The sequence below is a fragment of the Bufo bufo genome, chromosome 2, assembly GCF_905171765.1.
Source record: "Bufo bufo chromosome 2, aBufBuf1.1, whole genome shotgun sequence".
Taxonomy (NCBI): domain Eukaryota; kingdom Metazoa; phylum Chordata; class Amphibia; order Anura; family Bufonidae; genus Bufo; species Bufo bufo.
Window position 1 is genome coordinate 496,988,861 of NC_053390.1, and position 25,535 is coordinate 497,014,395.

The 25,535-nt window shown below is 41.9% G+C and overlaps 1 protein-coding gene across 2 annotated transcripts in view; it reads right to left on the bottom strand.

Annotated features, from left to right (window-relative positions):
- Positions 1 to 2,092: 2,092 nt before the first annotated feature.
- The window catches only part of ARHGEF18 (Rho/Rac guanine nucleotide exchange factor 18), a 620,551-nt gene continuing 597,108 nt past the window's right edge, over positions 2,093 to 25,535 (bottom strand). For both annotated transcript variants that reach the window (XM_040417798.1, XM_040417797.1), the window contains 8 exons: positions 23,520 to 23,654; positions 14,740 to 14,810; positions 14,159 to 14,203; positions 13,410 to 13,457; positions 11,114 to 11,572; positions 9,533 to 9,869; positions 9,165 to 9,287; positions 2,093 to 2,256 (listed from right to left, as the gene is read on the bottom strand). In XM_040417798.1, coding sequence (XP_040273732.1) covers positions 2,105 to 2,256; positions 9,165 to 9,287; positions 9,533 to 9,869; positions 11,114 to 11,572; positions 13,410 to 13,457; positions 14,159 to 14,203; positions 14,740 to 14,810; positions 23,520 to 23,654 — 1,370 coding nt within the window. In that variant the 3' untranslated portion in view covers positions 2,093 to 2,104. The remainder of the gene's footprint in view (positions 2,257 to 9,164; positions 9,288 to 9,532; positions 9,870 to 11,113; positions 11,573 to 13,409; positions 13,458 to 14,158; positions 14,204 to 14,739; positions 14,811 to 23,519; positions 23,655 to 25,535) is intronic.

Genomic DNA, 25,535 nt, shown 5'->3' on the forward strand with positions numbered 1-25,535 from the left:
GGGGCGCACTGCGCCACCAATGAAGAGAAGTCTCTCGATCATTCATATACAGGAGGCGGGAGCTGGCTGCAGAATCACATAGCCGGCTCCCGACCTCTATCAGCGGTAGCTGCGATCCGCGGCACCTGAGGAGTTAACTACCGCGGACCGCAGCTATTGCTCATAGAGGTCGGGAGCCGGCTATGTGATTCTGCAGCCAGCTCCCGCCTCCTGTATATATGAATGAATGAAAGGCTTATCTTCATTGGTGGCGCAGCAGCCACAGCCCCTCCTCTCCTCTTATGTTCTATCCCCTCATTGGCGGCAGCGGCAGCAGCAGCACAGGGGGAGGAGACACTGCTTCCTTCTCCCCTGTGCTGCGGAGGGAACACAGAGAGCGCTGTCAGCAGCGCGTTCTGTGTTCCCCATACGTTATCGGTATATCGGCAAAATTGATGCCGATACCGATAACGTTCAAAATCCTCAATATCGGCCGATAATATCGGCCAAACCGATAATCGGTCGATCCCTAATATATAGTTTTGTCGGAAAAGATTCAGAAAAACGTGCTTCATTCATTTAAATTCCTGCTCATTCTGGGCTCAGAAGTAAAGGAGGTGGTCCTATCTGTGATTGACAGCTAGCTCTATATGGACATGAGCAGGTATTTAAATGAATAAAATACAATTTACACTGAATCTTTTCCCTGAAAACTATATCAATCTGCTCAGCTCCTCCTGTTCTACAACATGGTGCCTGCAGATTGAACTGCATTTTATGGTGACAGGTTCCATTAACTATACAAACATTGCAACATGTATTGATGCAATGACAACAGGTACTCTAGAGCAGGGATGCTCAACCCTGCGGCCCTCCAGCTGTTGTAAAACTACAACTCCCACGATGACCTTCTGTAGGATGATAGATGTAGGCTGTCAGGGAATGATGGGAGTTGTAGTTCTGCAACAGCTGGAGGGCCGCAGGTTGAGCATGCCTGCTCTAGAGTATAAAGAGAACAGCACTAAAATAAAGGTGACAAGAAACGTGTAAAATGTTCTCAAATGTTACTGGTATTTTCCCTTTAAATTAAACTAAACTGATATAGAAACAGTGATAAAACAGGATCAAAATATGATAAATGCACCAATCCTGCATCTTATAAGGATTCATGTACTTGTGGTCATAAAAAAACTGAATGGCCTACTGATATCTATAGTGATACAATCTGTGCTATGTAATTGTCAAAAGTGCTAGTAGGCCAGTAGAGTTAAAAACTAAACATATTAAAAAAAACTCTGCTCATAAAATATGGCACTAATCAATGTGTTCACATTACGCAGAGCTAGCATTCAGGTGATACATGGCAGTGGTGAGACTACAAATGATGGAACAAAGGCATAACATGAATGAAATTTATGTACACTTGAGATTTCCCATTATGTACACTTGAGATGTTATCCCATACATTACAGACCTGGACTATCTGGTCCAGTGGAAAATCTGCTCCTAATTTATATTGTCACCTTGTCTGGCTTGGGTGCTGATCCTTTAGATTCTCAGAAATAAATAGATCTAACTTCTGCTTACTGGAATCACAAAAATTATTCTAGAAACTTATCTCCTTTCTAGGCATAAAATACACAACAAGGGTAAGCACGATTCTTCATTTAATTGGCAAGCATGTTTTCCCAACTATGGACGGGTTACTGGTTATGCCAGAGATTGCCCCCGAAGTAGGTTTAAAAGAAAACATAAAAATAGGGCATCATTTCTCAGCGAAATGTTCAGCAGTCCTGTCCAGCAGGTGATGCCCCATTAAAACACATAGATGCAGCCGCTGCATCATCACTCTATGACATCACTGTGACAAAAACATTCACCATTCAGAATCAGTAACATCTCTTCAGTAGTCCGCAAACTAATAGGAAGTAATATTGCATTGTGCAATTCAACTAGTGAATGCATTTCTACTACTCTTTGGACTGTCACAAACTTCACAATGTAAAATCTGCTTGAAGGTTTCACTATTTCAAGACACCTTGAGAAGGCCTTAGTGGTAAACGTATAAATACAAAAAGTTATTATCTTCAATGCCAGACGAACTGCAGCAAAATTTCTAGGAAGCCTAGAAAAAGATAACATCTTCCTTGTTTGTGTCTTCATCAGCGGGAGGTGCTGGAGGAGGAACGGAAGGTGCCAGAAGGTGGCCACTGCTTTGTCGGTAAAGGCTTGACGGATATGTTGGTATTTCACTGGTAGAATCCTGTCCTGAAAGCTCTAAGTAAATGAGCAAATAGTGAACAATTACAAGAATCATCAAATTACCGTGTACAAATAAATATATGAATGGACAGTCCAGAGATCTTTCGAATGATCTTTGTATAGCTAGGCCTCTATAACCATGACAAGAGGTCATCCTCTACATCTAGAAAAAAATAAGTGTTTAGAGAGGGATTCTTTACTCTAAAAGCAATGAGAATATGGAACTCTCTACCGCAAGATGATGGTTGAATCATAAAACACGTTTAGGAGGGCATGGATACATTTCTTCAAAGTTATAATATCACAAGTTAGTCACTAGAGTTGTGGAGATGGATCGAGGATCCAGGGAGTTATTCGGACAGATTTGGAGTTGGGAAGGATTTCTATCTCCAACGTGGGGCAACTGGCAAATACTGCTTGGTTGTTTTTTTTGGCTTTTCTGTGAATTAACATAGTAGGATTATACTGTAGCCTGGACTGGATGGGTCAGTTTTTTCCATAGCAAACAATCAAAGTCTAGCAGCACTATGGCCAGTTAGGAATTGCATGCTTCATACAGTATTATCTGTCATACTATTATTTGAAATGAGTTACTCAATCCCAAACCTAAATTACTGTCATCAAAGACGCTTGCTCGACCCTCTTTCTTTAAAGTCTATGGGGGCATTGTACTCATTTTGGACTAAAATCATTTATTTGATTGGTCTTTGTTAAAAATGTTGAATGTTTTTCTCTGTGGCTTTCCCTTTCAGTGGCTCTGCAGACTGTCACTATCTGCTTCACTGTGGATTGGTCAGATGGCAGTTCTGACAGCTTGACCTGTAGCCCTTACCTGTATTTTACTAACAGCTTGTAAGCTATAGGAAGTAAAACCTACCAAAATTAAAATGAAATTAAAAAACCTAAAATTATAATTTATACCTATAAATAATAATCTAGTGTCTGCAAAATGCATGCCAAAATTAAAGAAAATTCAATTTCTCCATTAGAATTTTCTTTTCCAACTCCAATGTGGGTCATAAGTGTCGAAAATAAATGTAAAAATAAATAGCCTTTTTCATTTTAAATTTCCACTTTGTCAATTAATTCTCCTCTTCTTATAGGGGGGTTTTCATGTCAAAATCATAAATCAAATGAAAACGCCAAGTAGAAGCTGAAAATGGTAGATTGAGATTTTAATTTCATCTCTTGCAGGCATTTTCCCTGCCAAAAGTGAAATAAAAAAGAAAGCCCATTAGAATTTTCATTTTAACGTTGTACTGAACAGACAGTGACTCTATGTCCACTAGAGGGCGCTGTGCTTCTCCACATTTCCAACAGCTAACACAGGATCAAGTTTATCATTCCAACAGATGGCGCTGTGACTGTGAAATCTTAGTAGTGTGCTGAATGCATAGGATAAGATTGAGTCTAATAGATGGTGCCTTCTTTTTGAGAAGTGAATTATAATAGGATTATGATTATATCATCAACTCGGCTGCCCTGTTAACCCCCTAGATGCCGTGGTGCCTAATCACCTGCCGCATCTATGGGGTTAATCCGCTTTACCATACTTGAGTGAGGACGTGGTGGACGTTTCTCCAGAAAAGTGCCAAGAAGCTTAAATAGTCTCAAATTATGGTACACTTGTCATGCACCATAATCGGTGACTTTTTTACATCAGTAAATTTTACATTAGTAAATGTCCTCCATTGTGTCTGTGTGACCAAAAATCAGGGTGCATGACTTGCAGAAATGCGGAGCATCCTTGGCATCACTGTGCTGATTGCTGGGAGAGTTCAGACCCCCATGATCAGTATTGATGGCTTACAATAGCGCTCAGCAACCTTCGGCCAGGAACACAGATTTAGCCTAGCTATGTCCTATTTTTGTTGAGGACAAGGACAGGCATACAAAAGGATCCGCAAAAAAATAAATAAAAAATTAAATAAACAATAAAAAAAAAAAATGTATGCAATACAGTTGTCACACAGACGTCACCCGTATTTTTTGTGGATCTGTTTTGCGGACCATAAAATACATACATTTGTGTGCATGAGTCCTTACGGTAAGGGCTCATGCACATGACTATGTATTTTGTGGTCTTCAAAAACCGGATCCGTAAAAAATACAGATGACGTCCGAGTGCATTCCGTATTTTGCGGAACAGAACAGCTGGCCTCTAATAGAACAGCCCTATCCTTGTCCGTAATATAATAGGACATATTCTATATTTTTGCAGAACATACGGAAACAAAATGCACATGGAGTAACTTCCGTTTTTTTGTGGACCCATTGAATGAACACGGAAAGAACATATGTTTGTGTGCATGACCCCTAAGTGTCAGGGTTTGGTCAGTATTAAGGTTCGGGTCAGTTTTAGGGCTCATGCACACGAACATATTTTCTTTCCGTGTCCGTTCTGTTTCTGTATTTCCGTTCAGCAAAAAAATAGAACATGTCCTATTATTGTCCGTATCACGGACAAGGATAGGACTGTTCTATTAGGGCCAGCTGTTCTGTTCCGCAAAATACAGCATGCACACGGACGACATCCGTATTTTTTGTGGATCCGTTTTTTGCGGACTGCAAAATACATACGGTCGTGTGCATGAGCCCTTAGAGTTACGATTAATAATAGGGTCAGTATTACAGTTACCGTTATTATTAGGGTTGGTATTACAGTTAGGAGTCCGGATTAGTATTAAGGTTAGGCTCTGTATTAGGATTACAGTTAGGGTCAGTATTGGGGTAAGGGGTCAATATTACAGTTTGGATCAGTAAACGTCGCAGGTGGTGCGATGACCTCATCAACGTCACAGAGAAGCGCCCAGAATGGAGGGACAGGGAACCAATAGTTCCCTTCTTCCGCTGGAGCTGCCAGATGCTCAATTGTATTTGCGTCCAGTGGATGCAGATAGAATTAAGTGCAGGAGCTCCAGAAACCAGGTGAATTCACCTGGTGCCTGGGGTCATTGTTGCCTAGGGCCCACCAGAAGAACTTATTCTGGGGCCCATCCTATAACTACATGGAAATATTAGGGTACATCATGTCACACTGGACATAAACGCTGTAGACTTGCTGCACACAAGTATATGGTGGCAGGTCCACAGCGTTTACGTGCCAGCAAAGTGGATATGATTTTAAGGGGTCTCAGCCACATGTTACAAACAAAATTCACTGATTTACAAAACGACGGACCCTCACCTGTTATTTTGTCAGGACTTCACTGAAACTACAACTCTCAGAATCCTTCTTTTACATCTATGGGAGTTAGGGCTCATGGACACGAACGTATTTTCTTTCCGTGTCGGTTCCGTTTTTTTTGCGGACCGTATGCGGAACCATTCATTTCAATGGGTCCGCAAAAAAATAAATAAATGGAAATTACTCTGTGTGCATTCCGTGTCCACATGTCCGTATCTCCGTTCCGCAAAAAGAATAGAACATGTCCTATTATTGTCCGCATTACAGACAAGGAAAATGCTGTTCTATTAGGGGCCAGCTGTTCCGTTTTGTCATCCGTATTTTTTGGAGATCCGTTTTTTGCAAACCACAAAATACATATGGACGTGTGCATGAGCCCTTACAAGACCATCTGAGTAAATGTGCATGCTGGGAGTTGTAGTTTCACAGCAGCTGGAGTGCCAAAGGCAGTAGCATAGCTAAAGGTTTATGGGCACCGGTGCAAGAGTTCAGCTTGGGCCCCCTTACCTCAGTGTTTTGTGTCAGGGAAGCACATAGCTTTTGCGGTGCCTGAGGCAAAAATTGAAATAGCAACACCTAGCCCCCCATGCCAAATTTTTGACCTAACCCCTTCTCTTCAGCCAGAATAGAGACTTAACCAGCATGTACTTTGTATAATACCGGTGTCTTCTTAAGCAGCACAGGAGTCTTTGGACTCACTCAGGCTCCTGGGCCCTGTAGCGACTACTACCTCTACACCTCCTATAGTTATACCCCTGGCCGAAGGTTGCTGAGCGCTATTGTAGGCCATCAATACTGATCATGGGGGTCTGAACTCTCCCAGCAATCAGCACAGTGATGCCAAGGATGCTCCGCATTTCTGCAAGTCATGCACCCTGATTTTTGGTCACACAGACACAATGGAGGACATTTACTAATGTAAAATTTACTGATGTAAAAAAGTCACCGATTATGGTGCATGACAAGTGTACCATAATTTGAGACTATTTAAGCTTCTTGGCACTTTTCTGGAGAAACGTCCACCACGTCCTCACTCAAGTATGGTAAAGCGGATTACCCCCATAGATGCGGCAGGTGATTAGGCACCACGGCATCTAGGGGGTTAACAGGGCAGCCGAGTTGATGATATAATCATAATCCTATTATAATTCACTTCTCAAAAAGAAGGCACCATCTATTAGACTCAATCTTATCCTATGCATTCAGCACACTACTAAGATTTCACAGTCACAGCGCCATCTGTTGGAATGATAAACTTGATCCTGTGTTAGCTGTTGGAAATGTGGAGAAGCACAGCGCCCTCTAGTGGACATAGAGTCACTGTCTGTTCAGTCAGGAATTAAATAACATTTTGCATGCTGCACCACGCCCACTGCTGTTCATCTAAATCAGGCATGCTGAACCTGTGGCCCTCCAGCTGTTGCAAAACTACAACTCCCAGCATGCCCGAAAAGCTTACAGCTCTCAGCCTACAGCAGGGCATTGTGGGAGTTGTAGTTTTACAACAGCTGGAGGGCCGCAGGTTGAGCATGCCTGATCTAAATGAATCTGAATGTTAGTACGTTAAAATGAAAATTCTAATGGGCTTTCTTTTTTATTTGAGTTTTTGCAGGGAAAATGCCTGCAAGAGATGAAATTGAAATCTCAATCTACCATTTTCATGGTGTTTTAATTTGATTTGTGATTTTGACATGAAAAGCCATTCTCAACCTGCAGCCCTCCAGGTGTTGCAAAACTACAACTCTCAGCATGCCCAAACAGCCTACAGCTATCGGCCTACAGCAGGGCATTGTGGGAGTTGTAGTTTTACAACAGCTAGAGGGCCGCACTATAGAATGAGGAAAATTAATAAAAAAAAGTGGAAATTTAAAATGAAAAAGGTTATTTATTTTTGCATTTAATTTTGACACTTATAACCCACACTGAAGTTTGAAAATAAATTTTGGCATGCATTTTGCAGACCCTAGATTAAATTAAAATGTTAAAACGTTATTTTAATTATAATTTAAGGTTTTTCAATTTCATTTTGGCAGGTTTTACCTCCCATAGTAAACACTAATTACAAGCTAAAGTCTTATCAGTTTGAGAAGCAGTTTACAGTGTTTATGAGCTGTCAGGAGTTCAGAGATCAGGGCTAAAGATCAAGCTGTCAGAGCTGCTCTCTGACAAAACGGGTAAGGAATAGCCTGCAGATACACTAAAAGTGAAAGCTGTGGAGGAAAGAGAATTGCCGGCAGTTTGAAATGAAGGTCCAGCTGTCTGTTACAACCTGGGTGTGTGTCCCTGCACAGGCTGACACTGGCAGCCCTCAATGGATAATGTCAGACTGTGCAGGGACAAACTCCCAACTGGTAATACCGATCTAGAATAATCAGGAATAATAAAGGAATGGCACATTGCTCCAGAATTGTTATTACAAGGGGGATGCAAGTAACTGCCAAAACAGACATGACAGGAGAGGATACAGGTTCTTTTTAAAGGGGTTGTCCGACTTCAGAGCTGAACCTCGACATAAACTCTTCTTCCCTTGTTCAGCACCAATAAGGGGAGTATTGGAGCATTTCATGCTCCCCCTTGCCCTGCACTGAATCGCACAGGGCAAAGGCTGTTTTTTTTTTACATTCTCACTACTAATCCGCCTAGCAGTGATCCCGGTGACTTCTCCAGCACTAACGGCTGGTCTGTAGCGCTGCCTATGCCTGTTTTTACAGGCTGAGGCAGTGCTAAAGACCACCCATTAGTGCTGGTGACATCACCAGGGATCACTGCTAGGCAGAAGTTAAGCCTAGCATACCCATAGTGAGACCCAGTACATCACCAGATCTAAAGAAAAAGCCCTTGCCCTGTGCGATTCAGCACAGGGCAAGGGGGAGCATCGGAGCATGAAATGCTGAATGAGGGAAGAAGGGTTTATGTTCAGGTTCAGCTCTGAACCCGGACAACCCCTTCAAGGGAATGTCTTCAGGTCAGTTAAATGCATAGCAAAGCTTAAAGTGATTGGTATATGAAATTTCAGAAAGCCGCCAATGTGTACTGGCATAGGAAACGCTAAAACTCCTTACTGCTTACCAAAGTTTCTAAGTGGAAACCCACTCTGCTGCCCAAGGTTACATAAGTAAACACTGGATGTGGTGGTCATTGCTTCTACATTTACTCACATGACCACCTCGCAGGCTGCGCCCTCTTCTGTGGAGGCCATTAAAATCGTTCAGCGCATGCGTGGATACAGGAGAATCTGTTGCATCCACACAATAGGCAGCAAGGAGCTTCAGTGAAGAATAAAGTGTCCCAGCATTTCCTATGCCAGTACGCAGTTTATGGCAGAAGATAAATTTAATCAGAAAGTGGCAAACCCTTCTAATCCGTTATTGGTGTAGCAGGGTTGGTGTAATGGGTCTATATATATTTTGCTTGCTTTATGGTCAGTAAAAAAGGAGGTATGAGTCTGTTAGAGGCCCTCAGCCTCAGTGGGGTTTACAGAGAATTGTGACCAGTAACAAGCCTGACACATTTATTAATGTAAAAGGATCAAGAACCTTATCACTTATCTTTTTTGCAGCAGGCGTTGTGACTAGATGCTGAACTGCAGTATGCCGGCATGGCAATTGACCTTCAGCTTCTGGCTCTGTCCACTATTATGTTTCCAGCGACAAGCAGATGGTCACTGGGGGTGGCAGGTGTCAGACCCCCACCCCATTTGATATTGAGGACCTATCCACAGTCCCACATAGCTTACCTTGCTGAAAGAATGCTACTTGACTGCCAACTAGACCCGGACTAGCTGCTCTTCGAGCCTTCGCAGTACTGTCATCCTTCTCAGAAGTTCTGGATGGAATAAGGGGCCTGTGACCTATGGATGCTGATGTAGACAATAACATTTATACTGAATGCAGTGATGTACATTTCAAAACTAAAATTGAAAAATCATAACAAAAAAGTTGTGCTGAAATATAGATATCATATGAAAAGATCAGAGAACTACCTGGGTTTGATCAAGTGGATTGATCATATCTCCCACCCCTTCCATGTTCTATTAATCTAGAAAGCCAAACAAGTACTGTGCCTATGGAACAGAAGAATAGTGGCAGTCTGTTTCCCACTGACCTGAACTCTCAGTCCGATGAGAAGCTTTTCCTCTACCAGACTTGTCCCTCCCACTTTTTGTCAGTGTGGCCAGCTTCGTAGGGATCTGCTGCTTTGTCAGTAATGAGGGCTTCTGGATCTGATTAGTGGCACTTAACAAATGAATAGGCACATCATTTTTCAATGCTGGTCTTGATTCCATGGAGTTACTGTCCCGACGCGTGACCTCAGGCCTCTCCAGGTAGTCAGCAGCTGACACAGATGCACTGGTTTTGGCTGAAGGTTTCATACCCAGATGACCAGCTCCTTCTAAGTTCTGCATTCCTTCTCCATTAAAACTTGCAGAATGGGCTAAACCCTGAAAAAAAAAAAATCATGAAAGCACTGGCATGTTTTAACATACTTCATTTTATTATCATATTATAGCCATCAAGTAGAAATATTGTGACCTAGTTTGTGCAGGGTGCATTGTAACTGAGGTGTCATGGCACTATATGGTGTTGTAAAGCGTATGCTCCTGCTGTTTTGATATTCACATATGGGGTAATTTATTAAGACCGCTGTTTTAGACCGTAATAACCCTGCGCTGGCACTTGATGCGCCTAAGTTATGTTTAGGTGCCGACCTCCACATAACTTAGGCGCTGGCTGTGCGACTTGCTTAAAGTGTAACTGCCATTCTATTTTTATTTTTGTAATGTGTCGGAGCAGTGATACTTACCATTTTTGTAATATACTTTAATTACGGAAATCATACATTTCTATTAGAAAAATAGCTCTAAAGTGGCCCATTTTGAGCCTTAGTAAAGCTCCTATGTGTTCTGTTTACATAACAGTGGAGACCTGCTAACACTGACTGTGTTATGTAAACAGAAGACAGAGGAGCGTTACTAAGGCTCAAAATGGGCCACTTTAGAGCTATTTTTCTAATAGAAAAGTATGATTTCCGTAATTAAAGTATATTACAAAAATGGTCAATGTCACTGCCCCTATACATTGCATAAAGAAAAATAGAATGACAGTTACACTTTAAATCTATGCCAGCTCCCTTGCCAAAAATAGGCGTCAAAAATGATAAATGAGACAGGACGGCCCACCACCTTTTTTCCGCCACCTCGGAAAAGTGGCATGAGCGGGAAAAAGTGGCAGATTTGTCTGCAAATCCCCTTTGCAACCAAATCTGTAATAAAAGTATGGCAAAAAGTCGCTTACTTATCATAAATCACCCCAAAGTGCACACAAAGGAAATGGCAATTTTCAATTTTGCTGTGCTTTTGGCGTGTATAGTGCTTTCGTTACACAATGTAATGTTGGTTGCCACCATGTCCGCCAACCCTAAACAGGGATGTGAGTTGCTATAAGAGAGAGACACAAAAAAAAAGTGCTGCATGACCACAACTCTGTTACTATGTATATGACAAGGTGCAGGAAAAGCACCCTAACACAAAACTATGGTGCAGTGGAGAACTATAGAGCTACGGTCTGCAATTCAACAGTTCACTGAAATGAGTTTGGATCTGAAAATATTGCCATTGAAAAATGTATAATGTCTTAAGGAAAGCTATGATCACTTAGCTCATTAATTTTGTCAGGAAATACGTACTAGTGTAACCTGCACCAGGTCGGGAGTAAATGATCCTGCAGTGACTGGCTTCTTTATTTTCTTCAACTGCTCCAAACGCTCTCTATCCTTCTCCACTGCTTTTTGAGCTTCACGCAGCCTTTCCAAATCATGCTGATAGGCTTCTCTCTGTGCTTCTAGTTCTATCCGTTCCTGCTTCAACTTTTCCATTTCAATGCGTGAGGCCTCCTCTCTTTGCCTTAGCATCATCTCAGTAGCTTCCATGCCTTTTTGATGCCTGTTCTTTTCACGCTCCCAACGTTGTCTTTCCTGTTTCAGCTGGTCTTGTAGCTTCTGCACATTAGCGAACTCCTCCCTCTGTTTTTCAAAGTTTCGTTGCTTCTCCTGCTCAAGCAACCAATTTCCCCTGGACTGCTGTCGGAATTGTTTTTCCCGTTCTCGCTGCACCTCTATGAAGCTGTCCTGCTGTGCTATCAAGGCCTAAAAATTAGAACAGCACAGAGAATTGTTGCTTGTTTGTATATCTTTATCTATAATATGCAGGTCACAAGTTAAAAATTGTATCTTCAATTATAATTATTTAAAGGGGTGTTCCAAGAGTTTTTTTTACCGATGACCTATCCTCTGGAAGGGTCATCAATATCTGATCCGTGGCCACTATCGATCAGCTGTTTGAGAAGGCACCAGATCTAACAGTGGAGCCATGGCCTTCTCCAGCTTTGTCTAGGGCATGTGATGTCACATTCATCGGTCACATAGCTTAGGCAAAACTCAGCCCCACTGAAGTGAATGGGGCTGAGCTGTGATACCAAGCACAGCCGCTATACAATGTGCAGCTCTGTACTTGATGAGCAGAGAAAAGGCAGTGGTGCTACTGCGAGCGCCGATGCCTTCTCAAATGGCTGATCGTTGGGGGTCCTAGGAGTCTGACCCCCCACCGATCAGATACTGGATGACCTAGCCAAAGGACAGCTCATCAGTAAAAAACCCTTTGAGACCATTTTCACATTTCAGTTATTTGGTCAGTTGTTTCCATCAGTTATTGCGAGTAGTGTTGAGCGAACTTCTGTTTTCAAGCTCGGATTATCTAAGAATTCTGTTATGGTCTCCGCTACCATAGACCACAACTTATGATCCGTGGCAGCAGAATCCATAACTGAATTCTTAGATAACCAAAACTTAAAAACAGAAGTTCGCTCATCCCTAATTGGGAGCCAAAACCTGATGTGAGTCAAAAACACAGAACAGGTGCAGATCTTTCCCTTACACCTTATCTCTGTGGAGGCTTCACTATTGGTTTTGAATCACTGATGTAAATCACTGACCAAATTATTGAAGTGTGAATTTGACCTATTTAATTGCTCTTCTCAGGCCGGAAAACATTCCCATTTACCTTAATTATCTCAAACCCTCCCTTAAACCACCATCAAGCAGCAAATTTTCTGTGCACTCCTGATGGCTGGACACAGCTATAGCAACATGCTCTTTCTATCCCTGGCAAAACAGTGTTGTGTAGTCTGTGTAGCTGGCAAAGCTAATAAGACAAATTGCGGAACGCACACGGGTGGGATCCACAATTTGTGGACCGCACAACATGGTGCGGTCGCGTGCATGAGGCCTAAAAGAATCCTGGGCACCATGGGAAGCAAGGGAATTGTCCCCAGGCAGCTTTTTGAATAAGTGCCCCTGGCTATGGTTCTGTGGAAGATTTAGAGCAAGTAGCTAAAGAACAGAAAAAATAAATTGCTAATCAGCTGTTACCATCTAGAAAGAAAGAAGCATACGCTTATTTTCCTGATATACACATTATAGTGTGACCATTTGTTTGATATCATTATGAAATTGGAGGCACACTTGAAGTTAAAGATAATAGCAGCCGCTTGTAAAGGGAGTGATTTGAAAATGGTTTATTAGAGAATAGTTGTAAAATGATTCCCAAATACAGTATATGTAAGGTAACGTGACTATAACTTCTACCTAAAAATTCTAGAAACATTCCTACTTCAAAAAAAAATAAAAAATAAGTCTGTGGGCACATTTAACATGACTAAACCACTAAAGACACTGGATATGCCATATAGGAACACCACCCATCAGTCAATTCAAAAGGGGAGGGGGTGGCCAGAAATTACTGACACAAAGCCAGGGCACTTCTTTGCACAAGGCAAACTGAAGTTCTTTTTTCCAGTTATGCTGCTGCTATGAACACCACTATATGTATTCTTGCTTTCATTTTGATATATTCTATCCAACAGCGTTAGCGGTTAAGTAGTGTGAATTGTGCTGACAGACTTCCTTTCAATGAAATGTAACTCACCTGCAGGCTATACAGCATTTTTATCAGTGTCTGCACCTTCACAATTATCTGCAAACAAAATAATACTGCTCATCAGATTAAGAAAGCGGAAGTTACCTTCTATACATAGTTATCATAAATCAAACAATTTGCATCTCTGACACATCTGTTACACCTAGAAAGATGTACCTGATAAACAATATGACTGCACACTCATCGGAGTCTACACTTTGTGCTCCAATAGTCAATGAATGAAACCAGTGTTCTCCTCTCTTCCAAAGATCTTTAGCACATAGCTGTATAGCAGTCCATCCAGTGATCACACAGCATTATACACCACAGAAACATTGCAAAAAATGAGGTGAGACGCACTTGAAATGTAGTATGCATGTATCATGCCTCTAATGCCACCAGATGTAAGGTAGCTAGCGGAGATATAGCATCCCCCAAATCATACTGTTTGAACGCTATGGCAATGGGAAGAGGGGAATAAGCCTCTGGCATTTTCTTATCTTCCAGGGATGCATGCTGAAATTCAACATGCCAAATCCTTCTCTCCTCCAATCTCAGGGGAGAATTGAGACACCCCAATACACATTAGACAGTTGACGTATTCTGTTACCCAATGTGTATTGGCACCTTTAGGTATTAATTCTTCATCACTACTTTTCAATCTATTTTCCAGTCACAGTGTTTCTTCCAGTTAGTTTATAAATCAGAAGGCCATCCAAGTGTTGTATGCATTATTGGTACATGAACAAATGTATTACCTCAGTCTCTGAGGGGTTCTGATTTTCTAACATGGGCATATCAGGCTGTAAAAAAAGAAAAAAGAAAAATGTTGTTATGTTAAACTTTGAAGATGTTATGTCCACTGGAGCATGTAACTGCTCACAACATTGCAAATATACAGCAAAGAAACAACGTGACTTGAAGTTTTAAACACATTTAAAGGTATTGTACACCTTTGGAGGCAACTATTTTTTATGATTGCATTTTACTCATTTTTGGCAAAAAAATAAATAAATCAATTGGTCTTTATTAAAAATATTTAAGTGTTCTGTCATAAAGGGCTGTGATAATCGTACTTTCAGTAAAAATACAGAGCTTGCTACTAGAGAATCTCAAAGCTGTACAGAGAAAATGGCAAAAGTTTTTTTTAATAAAGATCAACTGAAAAAATTATTTTAGCTAAAAATTAGTACAATGCAATAATAAAAAAAATTCCCCAAAAGGTGTACATAGCCTTTAAAATAATTTCAGTAAAAAAAAAAAAGTTTGATGGAGTTTAGTACACATGTCTGAAAAGAAAATAAATTGGTTAACAAATGTGCACTATAAAGGGTTTTACCTCACTATGCACAAGATCTTGAGTTTCAGTTTCTGAACGTCGGTCCTTGACTCTCTGATTAAAACTGCCAGCTGCAAACCAAGATACAACACATTTAGATGGCATGATATCCAAAAGTAAAACAAGTTGAGATCATTCTTTCAAAAGAAATGGATCATCAGAAAATGACCATATTGTTTCAATATATTTTAATTGTTTTCTTTTTATTTTCTATATCCAAAATGTCTAAAATCTTGTAGTTTCCACATTGCTGTATAAATTACTTTTTAGTAGAAATCACTATCACCTCAAGTAGGATTACAGTGAAATGTATCACCTACATTATACAAACCTGGAGGAAAATAACACAAGGTCTATCGTTCACTACAGATGATGGACACAGTTCATCTCCTCCCTGCACATGTTTAAACTCTCCCATAGAAGTCAATGAGCCATCTCCAAACATCAGTTTGCTGTATCAGTCAGGGATTTAAAGGGATTTTCCAGGCTTTAATACTGATGACCTCTCCATAGGATAGGTCATCAATATCAGATTGGTGGGGGTCCATACCCCCAGCACCCCCGCCGATCAGCTGGATGAAAGGAAGGCGTGCACGGTGCAGTCTCCCTTCTCTCTTCCTGCTGTCTATATAGCTGTATGAGGGCTTTTTTTTTGGGAGGGGGGGGGGGGGGGATTTTTGTTCGACAAGTTGGAGTTTTTAATGTCACCATGTTAGGGTACACATAACTCCATGTTTAACTATTAATTTTATTGTGATGGGAATAGAGGGGGGGGGGGGGGGGGGGAAGCAATTTCACTATTGTCTTGTTGAAGAGGCTCTGTCAGCATGATGAACCCTAATAAACCATACTGCCTGGTAGGACTCATCATGATTACAATGACACCTTTCTTTTGGCTGTATGCTAAACAGCTGCAGAGATATCTGCATTTTTATTCATGTGCAAATGAGCAAGTTGAAGCAGGATGAATGCTTGGAGCACTGCTTTTTTAAGGCTGCGTTCACACGGGCGAGATTTCCGCGCGGGTGCAATGCGGTAGGTGAACGCATTGCACCCGCACTGAATCTGGACCCATTCATTTCAATGGGGCTGTTCAGATGAGCGATGATTTTCACGCATCACTTATGCGTTGCGTAAAAATAGCAGCATGCTCTATATTCTGCGTTTTTCACGCAACGCAGGCCCCATAGAAGTGAATGGGGTTGCGTGAAAATCGCAAGCATCCGCAAGCAAGTGCGGATGCGGTGCGATTTTCACGCATGGTTGCTAGGTGACAGTCTATAAACTGTATTATTTTCCCTTATTTTTTTTAACCCTCAATTGATCACCTACTATGCATTCTGTTTTCAGAATGCTATTATTTTCCCTTATAACCATGTTATAAGGGAAAATAATAACATCTACACAACACCGAACCCAAACCTGAACTTCTGTGAAGAAGTTCGGGTCTGGGTACCACAGTCGGTTTTTTATCACGCGCGTGCAAAACACATTGCACCCGCGCGATAAAAACTGAACATCGGAACGCAATCGCAGTCAAAACTGACTGCAATTGCATTCCTACTCGCGCGGGTTTGCCGCAACACACCGGGACGCATCCGGAACTAATCCGGACACGCTCGTGTGAACCCAGCCTAACACTCTGCTCTGCACGCTTCACACTCCCCTTGATTGACATAGCTAGACATCAGCAGCTGTGTCCTAGTATGTACATATCATATACACCACTTACCATATACAGTGTATTTCTATGATTACAAAGCTAATGTACATATTACTGGTTTATTCATACGCACAATATATAATTATAATGAAACCAGTGATCTATATTAGCTTTCTTAGTATAGAAAAACTTCAACTCTCAATATGGAAACACTGTAGCCTGGAAGAAAGTGGTCTGCCTTGCATATAGAAATCCCAGGTTTGAATCTTGGGAGAGACTTTACGTTTTTTTATTTTCTTCCTCATTTAACCCATAATAAGTCTACAGCCTTACCATATGTGAGAATAAAATGTTTTATATTTACATAGCTAATACATATTGCTGGTTTCTTTATATTCATATATTGTGCCTGGGAATAAACCAGTAATATGTTTTAGGGTTCTAGGCATAAAAAAAAGTCTCTCCTGGTACTTGAACCTAGGATCTTGACATGCAAGGCTGATCACTTACCACAAAGCTATAGCATTACCACATAAAGAAGGATGTTTTTTTCCATACTAAAGTGAACACCTAGTACTGGTTTCATTTAATCATATAGTGTGCCTATGAACAAACCAGTAATATGTATAATAGCTTTCTAAGCACAAAAATACACTCTTCTCAATGTGGTAAGGTGAGTGGTGTATATGATGCATAAATGCTAAGACACAGCTCTGCCCTCATTAAGTTGATGTCTAGCCCTGTCAATCAAGGGGAGGGGGGAGTGTGCAGAAGACAAAATCAGTGCTCCAAGGATTCAGCCCTGCCCCCGGGTGCTCCAACTTGCTCATTCGCATATGAATAAAAACTCTGCAGCTTTTTAGAATACAACGAAAAGAAAGGTATTTTATCAGGATGAGCCCTAACTGGTAGTATACCTGGTTTAATAGGGTTGATCATGCTGACAGAGCCTCTAAGTTTTAAATTTTGCAGAGTTCACTGTGCAGCATAAAAAACATGAATCTCTGGGTCAGTAAGATTACAGCGATAAACTTCATATAGTTTTTATTAAGTTTTCTATTTTTGTACAATAAAAATCCTAAAAACAAAAAGAAAAGATTTTGCAGTGCCACGTCCCAAGACCTATAATTTTATTTTTATTTTTTTCGAAGGAGCTGTGTGTTGGCTCGATTTTTGAGGTGCAAGATTAGTTTTCATAGGTACCATTTTGGGGTGCATAACCCTTTTAGATTCCTTTTTATTCAATTTACTTGGTGGGAGATGAACAAAAAAAAGGAGATTTTTGTTTTATGCACCTGTAAAAACTCTGTTCATTGGGGGACAAAGGATTGCTGCCACTAGGAGACAAACACTAAGCCAAGAAGTGTTGGCTCCTCCTAGCAGCTATTCCCTTTTCTGCAGGCACTGAGCTAATCAGTTTGTACACAAGCAGTAGGAAAATCCAGGAGAAACCAACAACTGAACATGAGACGGGTTGGAACCAAAAAAACTATCAAAGAAAAAAACCTCCTAAATAAGAAACAGAACACAAAGAACTACGTGTGATATCTCCCAATGAACTCAGCGAGAAAGAAATGTTAACACAAAATGTTCTTTCCTCGCTCATGTAACTGGGTTACACAGGACTTTCAAAAGAAGTCCAGTGTGGGAAAGGAAAAAAACCTGAGGAAACAGGATCACACTGCTGTGTCCTGCACCTCTTGTGACCCACGGGAGCGTCTGAGGACGCAAAAGTACTTACCCTGGTGTGGAGAAAAGACCTCATAGCAGCCTTACACACCTGAAGAGCAAAAGCCCAATGACGAACCACCCAAGAGGTGCCCACTGCCCTGGCAGAATGAACAGTGACTTCAACTGGGGGTTTTCTGCCCTCAGCGCCATAGGCCTCTTTGATGGCGAGTCAAATAAGGCAAGTGTAGCCTAAGAAGCTGCCAAACACTTGCGCAGGCCGTCTGGGACAATGAACAATGCATCTGAACTATGAAAGCTGGCAGGCAGAGAAAAACGCAATTGAGTCCAGATGACAGGATTCCCTGAGATGTGACAGAGAGGGGGGCAGAAAGAGAAAAGAACCATGTCCTTAGTCAAATGGAAAGAGGAGACTGCCTTGGAAAGGTAAGAAGGCACTGGACAGAGTACCACCTTTTGCTGGTGAAGAACTAGAAAAGGAGGTTTGTAAGAAAGTGCCACCAACTCAGACATGCAACTGATGGAGGTGACTGCCACCATGAATGCTACTTTCCAGGAAAGGGAGGCACAGGGGAATTTACCTGACAGGCTCAAAAAGGTCCACGTGTAAGGAGTCTAGGATCAGGTTAAGATCCCATGACATAGTGGCAGAACAACAGGGTGAAACAGAGTAGGCAACCTATTGAAGAAAAGTTATCGGTGACTAAGGCCAGTGCGAGAATTCAGAACCCAGGGCCCCCGAGGACCAGATCCAGACCCTGTTGCAAAAAGATGATCCTAGAGAGCAAAATCAAAAGAAGGAGACTTATCACACCTGCAAAATAATGACTTTCAGATACTAAAATAAATATCTGCAGAAGAAGGCCTCCTCGCCTTCAGCATGGTCCTCACCACCTGATAAAAGAAAAACCCCAAGAATTATTTATAGTGGGGACTCGACCGCTACATTGTTAAATCTATCAACTCTAAATGCTCATGAAAATCAGTTCCTAGAAGGCAAAGGTAGTCTATAAGAGGAGAAAGGCTGGACTCCTTCGGCAACCAAGTACATTGAAATGGCATCAATCATGATGAGTGTCCATTTAATCGGAAGAAATCATTTCCCCAGCCAAATGGTGGGAGAGGAGATCCACCGGGTAAGAGATGTGTACGCTTGAAAGTAGGACAGAGCGGTTAAGGAGCTTCGGAGCCCATTAGCCTGCTGAGAAGGAGTATGTGAAAATGGGTAAACAGAATGGCTTCGATAAGGGCTCTTTCACACGAGCAAGTTTTCTGTCCATATGCGAAGCGTGTACCAATCGCATATCATTCTGACTGAATCCTGTCCCATTCATTTCAATGGGCCTGTGCACATGAGCATAGTATTTCACATATCTTTGCGTTCTGGAAAAAAATCATAGCATGTTCCTTATTGTGCATTTTCATACAGCCCTAGCTCAATAGAAGGATTTGGCCTTGCGTGAAAAATGGAAAGCATTTGCGTTTTTCACTGATAGTTGCTAAGAAATGTTGATTGTTATTCTTCAGTTTTTCTTCACACGCTAGTTGTCAGGCTTACTGTGCTATGCTGTTTCCTTAATTCCTATAGGAGATGAATTTAAGTGAGTTAAGGGAACAGTGTAGCACAGCGATCTATGCTGTTTTTACATCACACTAGCATTAAAGAGGACCTTTCACTAGATAAAAAAAATCGAAACTAACTATACAGACATGTAGAGCGCCGCCCAGGGATCTCCCTGCACTTACTGTTATACCTGTGCGCCGCTCCGTTCGCCCGGTATAGCCTCCGGTATCTTCATAGTTAGGCTCCACCCAGGGGAACCTGACGGCATCTCTTTCTCCCATGCTGTAGCGCTGGCCAATCGCAGCGCTCAGCTCATAGCCTGAGAGAAAAAAAAACCTCTCAGGCTTATTAGCTGAGCGCTGCGATTGGCCAGCGCTACAGCATGGGAGAAAGATGCCGGCAGGTTTCCCTGGGTGGAGCCTAACATGTGAAGATACCGGAGGCTATACCAGGCGAACGGAGCGGCGCCCAGGTATAACAGTAAGTGCAGGGGGATCCCTGGGCGCCGCTCTACATGTCTGTATACTTAGTTTAGATTTTTTAATCTAGTGAAAGGTCCTCTTTAAGGAAAAAGGCTGGAAGTACAGAAGAGAACTGCCAGCGAGGCTCTTTCTTGTACTGTGCTTGTGCCATATACAAAAATGCAGGGGGCGCAACACAAGAGTTCAGGAGAAGTCAGGGCCAGGCTTGAACACACTTACATTGACTGGCACTGTCAACCAAAGTGCAGAGGGTGCAGCAATTGCAGAGAAAACTGAGCCACTAGGAATAATGGTGACGCCCCTGTTGCTCCTACAGGCTCATTTGCATTGGTCAGTAGATGCCTTCTGCTGCACTTGGCAGCAGAAGGCATCTGTGTTGGTCCCATGTTCATATGTGCCTGCATTGCTGAGAAAAATGTTTTCATATATGCAAATGAGCCTCTAGAAGCAATGGGGGCGTTACTGTTACACCCAGAGACTCTGCTCTCTCAGCAACTGCTGCAACCCCTGCACTTTGATTGACTGGACCAGGCAGTGTAAACATCACACCTGGCCCTGTCAATCAAGGTGGAGAAGGAGCGGCAGTTGCAGAGAAAGTGGTGCATCTAGAAGTAATGGCAATGCCCCCTTTGCTCCTAGAGGCTCATTTGCATATATGAATATAGGACCAACAGAGATGACTTCAGCTGCCAAGCTCACATGGAACAGGTCAGCCAGTTTCATAGTTACAAATCTGCTGACAGATGCCCTTCAAGTTTGTGAAGTGACTGAGGGAAAAGTGGAAATCACGCAAAGGATGGAAGAAGAATGGCAGGTCCCACTACCAACCTAATCACCATTCCATAACATACAGGTCCAAAAAACAAACTTATCAGAAGCCTCAGCAAAAAGGATTCACTGAGTCAAGCAGTCTGTCCTGTATTTATTCCTCTCATCGAGGTTTGCAACCAGGGTGAAACAGACATTCAACCCGGTACTATTCTAGCTGTGGCCCAACTATAAAAACTCCAGACAAAAAGAACAGTGAACACTCTACCCTAGAACTGTTAGGCCTCTTTCACACGAGCGTGTCCGGATAAGGTCCGGATGCGTTGCGGCAAACCCGCGCGAGTAGGTACGCAATTGCAGTCAGTTTTGACTGCGATTGCGTTCCGTTGTTCAGTTTTTATCCTGTGGGTGCAATGCGTTTTGCACGCGCGTGATAAAAAACTGAATGTGGTACCCAGACCCGAACTTCTTCACAGAAGTTCAGGTTTGGGTTCAAGGTTGTGTAGATTGTATTATTTTCCCTTATTACATGGTTATACAATTTATTTAATTTTTTTTAACCCCTCCAGCCCTATTTTACTTCGCATTCTGTATTCAGAATGCGATTATTTTCCCTTCTAACCATGTTATAAGGGAAAATAATAATGATCGGGTCCCCATTCCGATAGTCTCCTAGCAACCGTGCGTGAAAATCGCACCGCATCCGCACTTGCTTGCGATTTTCACGCAGCCCCATTCACTTATGGGGCCTGCGTTGCGTGAAAAACGCAGAATATAGAGCATGCTGCGATTTTCACGCAACGCACAAATGATGCGTAAAAATCACCGCTCATGTGAACAGCCCCATAGAAATGAATGGGTTCCAGATTCAGTGCGGGTGCAATGCGTTCAACTCACGCATTACACCTGCGCGGAAAACTCGTATGTGTGAAAGGGGCCTTAGTTCTCTTTGAGGGCCTACAGTTATTCCAACTTTTGTATGACCAATTGTTAAATTACACCTTTCTAGATATTCATCTGGGGATGTGATAAGAAAATCCCTCAAAACTAAGAAAATTCTTATGTGGGTAATATGGTAATGATGAATTAAATGGATCGAAAAAACTATATGAAATTACTAAAATACATAGCAATACATTTTACAAAATTAATGATGGGGTTTAACTAAAATCTACAGAGGTTGTCAAATAATATAGCTGGCTCTTTAAATGGAAGAGCAACATTTCTCTCAAGGGTGTACAAGCCTAATTCCAAAAAAGTTAAAACGCTGTATAAAATGTAAATAAAAAACAGAAAGTAATGATCTGCAAATCTCACAGACCCATATTTTATTCACAATAGAACACATATCAGATGGTGAATGTCAGACATTTTACTATTTAATGAAAACAAAGAGGTTGGCCACTTTCTGGTTACTATTGACCAATGTGTTTGTGACATAATTAAATCGCACTTATTAATGTAGCCTTTGTGGAAATTCTGCTCCATTTTCCAAAATTTATAAGGTATGCCCCCTTGTTTACAAAGTCTAGTGCTGTCCACACAGAGGTCCTGTCTACCAGATGGCCGCTGACGGAGGGTCATGTGATCAGGCAAATCACCTCCATGTGACATCTTCTCTGTCCAAATACATTGCACCTGCACTAAACTCCTAACAGAACAAGTATAGATGGCAGGTGCAGTGTATTTGAATAGAGGAGATATTACATGAAGGCGATTCCTGGTGACATGACCTTCCATCAGCAGCCATCTTATGGACAGGACCTCTGTGTGGACAGCACAAAATACTTTGTAAACAAGGGAGCATATCTTATGAAATGTAGAACATGGTTCAGTATTTCAACAAAGGCTATACAGTGGTCCCTCAAGATACAATATTAATTGATTCCAGGAGGACCATTGTATGCTGAAACCATTGTAACTTGAGTAATCTGTTCCAAAGCCCCAAAATGTCATCCAAGATAAGAGAAAATGAAGATTTAAGAAAAATAAGCAGATCACTAGTACAGATAAAACAAGTCCTTACATATAACAGCCAAGGATAGCTGCTAACTAGCAACTAATACAGCTATTTTATCAGAGAAGTGGCCTTGATTGGTTGGATATGAGTCTAAGGCATTATATCTTGAGTCTAGTTTCAACTTACGATGGGTCAGAAAAGAACATTGTATGTTGAAATCACTGCATTAGTAAGTGCCATCTTACATACACATTGGTCAACAGTAACCAGAAGGTGGCCAAGAAAGGGGTACTTTTATTTTTCTCCAGTGACTGCCACACACAGAGGATGTGGAAACCAGCTCTGATCTGACAGCATTCTTTCAGATTGATCTGTCTGCATAGACAGATCAAATACAGTGATTGTTAGCGGATTGTTCAGCAACGGTTCTATATCACAAAGACCATTGCAAAGACTGATACCATAGATCCAATATAAATTGTCAGATCCCACACACGATGGCATGATAAGGATTTAAAAACTTAATTCATGGAAAAAGTTTCAAATGGAGAATTTCACCTGAAATGTCACCATCTTAAAAATAATATAACACTGCTTTACAAACTGCGCCAATCTATCCTTGATTCAATATAAATCATGAACAAATAATCTTACTTCTGTTTATATGTCCGCAATTACTGTCATAACCTCCAAAAGTCTCAGATCTTCTGGGCAGAGCAGTAACACCAGAGCTGGGGTCATCAGGTGCAGTGGAGAATAATGATAGCAGCATAGTTTCAATTGTTTCAACTGGAAAAAAATATATAAATAAATAAAATAAAAAAACACCAGTGCAGTAAATTGTAAAATATCCTGAGTCTTTTCAGAACAAATGACAAGGTTGATAAATATACACTTCCTGACAAATGTATTTTCCTGAAACTGGCTGGTTCACACACGCCTATTACACATTCTTTTTTTCCTATACGCACATTTATATGCAACTGCCATATTTTTTTACATTTTTTTTTTATAATCTGTATTTTAGTAACCTGACAAAAACAGCCAATAAAGGTTAACCTTTTAAAAAAAATTTGAACAAATGTGGATAAAAAACATAACTCAGAGCGCCGCGTCCTTCGCACTGTTTACCGCAGGTCCAGCGACGTCACGACTAGTATCAACTGGGCACGGCTAAGCTCTGTTCACTTAAATAGAGCTTAGCAGTGTCCAGGCCAGTTGATATTAGTCGTGACGTCACTGGGCCTGCGGTAAACAGTGCGAAGGCCGCGGCGCTCCTGGAGATCAGATGCTGATGATCTATCTAGAGCAGGGCTGGCCAACCTGAGGCTCTCCAGCTGTTGTAAAACTACAACTCCCACCATGCCCTGCTGTAGGCCGGTAGCTGTAGGCAGACAGGGCATGCTGGGAGTTGAAGTTTTGCAACAGCTGGAGAGCCACAGGTTGGCCATCCCTGATCTAGAGGATAGACCAGTTTAAACAAACTGCAGAACCCCTTTAACAAATAATCCATAGTGTATTTTTCACTAATATTACATATGGGCTTTTGCGCACGACCGTGATCAGCCGGGTTAACACAGAGCACTGCATGCAGTCACCAACTAGAGTGCCTGCGTGCAGAGGGATTCTTCCTGTTCCCTCGGCTCGTATAACATACCAGCCAATCACAGCGCCAAACACTGGTGTCCCTGTCCATCTTTTTTATTTTTCCGTTCACATAGCTGTATGAGGGTGTATTTTTTGTGGGACAAGTTGTACTTTCTAATGGCACCATTTAATGTTGTATATAATGTAGTGGGTAGTTGGAAAAATAGGATTTTTTGTGCTTACCTGTAAAATACTTTTCTCGCTGAGTTCATTGGGGGACACAGGAGACCATGGATATAGCTGCTGCTGCTACTAAGAGGCGACACTAGGCAAAGAAAAGTGCTAGCTCCTCCTCTCAGCTATATCCCTCCTGCATACATTGAGCTAATCAGTTTGTACAAAAGCAGTAGGAGCAGCCAGGAGAAGCCAACAGAAACCAATTATATGAAAGAGAGCTGGAGATGGGTCAGAACCAAGAACAAGTGGTACCCACCAAAAAGAACCAGCAATGTACTTACTGGGTGGGTGCTGTGTCACCCAATAAACTCATCGAGAAAAGGATTTTACAGCTAAGCACAAAAAATCCTATTTTCTCGCTTGTATCATTGGGGGGACACAGGAGACCATGGGACCTTCCAAAGCAGTACCATGGGGAGGAAATAAAAGACCAGAACAAATCTAAGGCTGGCCATGGGATCCCGCACAGAAATGTGGAGAAAGGATGCACAGGAACCCTGAATAGAACAGGAAGATCATGAACCAGGAAGGCCAGCCAGAGAGCATAGAACGCACAGCGTCTTAGACTGGGCACAAAGAGGAAAGCCCAGTTAAACGAAGCCCAAGGGCTCGAGAGGCTTCGGAACATATGGATCGCAGCACATAATACCCACAAAGGAGGAGAACATGTCCGACGACTTAAGATGATGTGCGGAAGGTACTTCTGGATAATGAGGACCACAAAATTGCTGTGGGGACCTGGACAGGAAACCCAGGATGTCTTGCATGGCAATAGGCACCATGAAGAACCGAGGGGTGTTTACTCAACAGAAATGAACCTGTAGATCTGGGTATGCTTGAGACCTG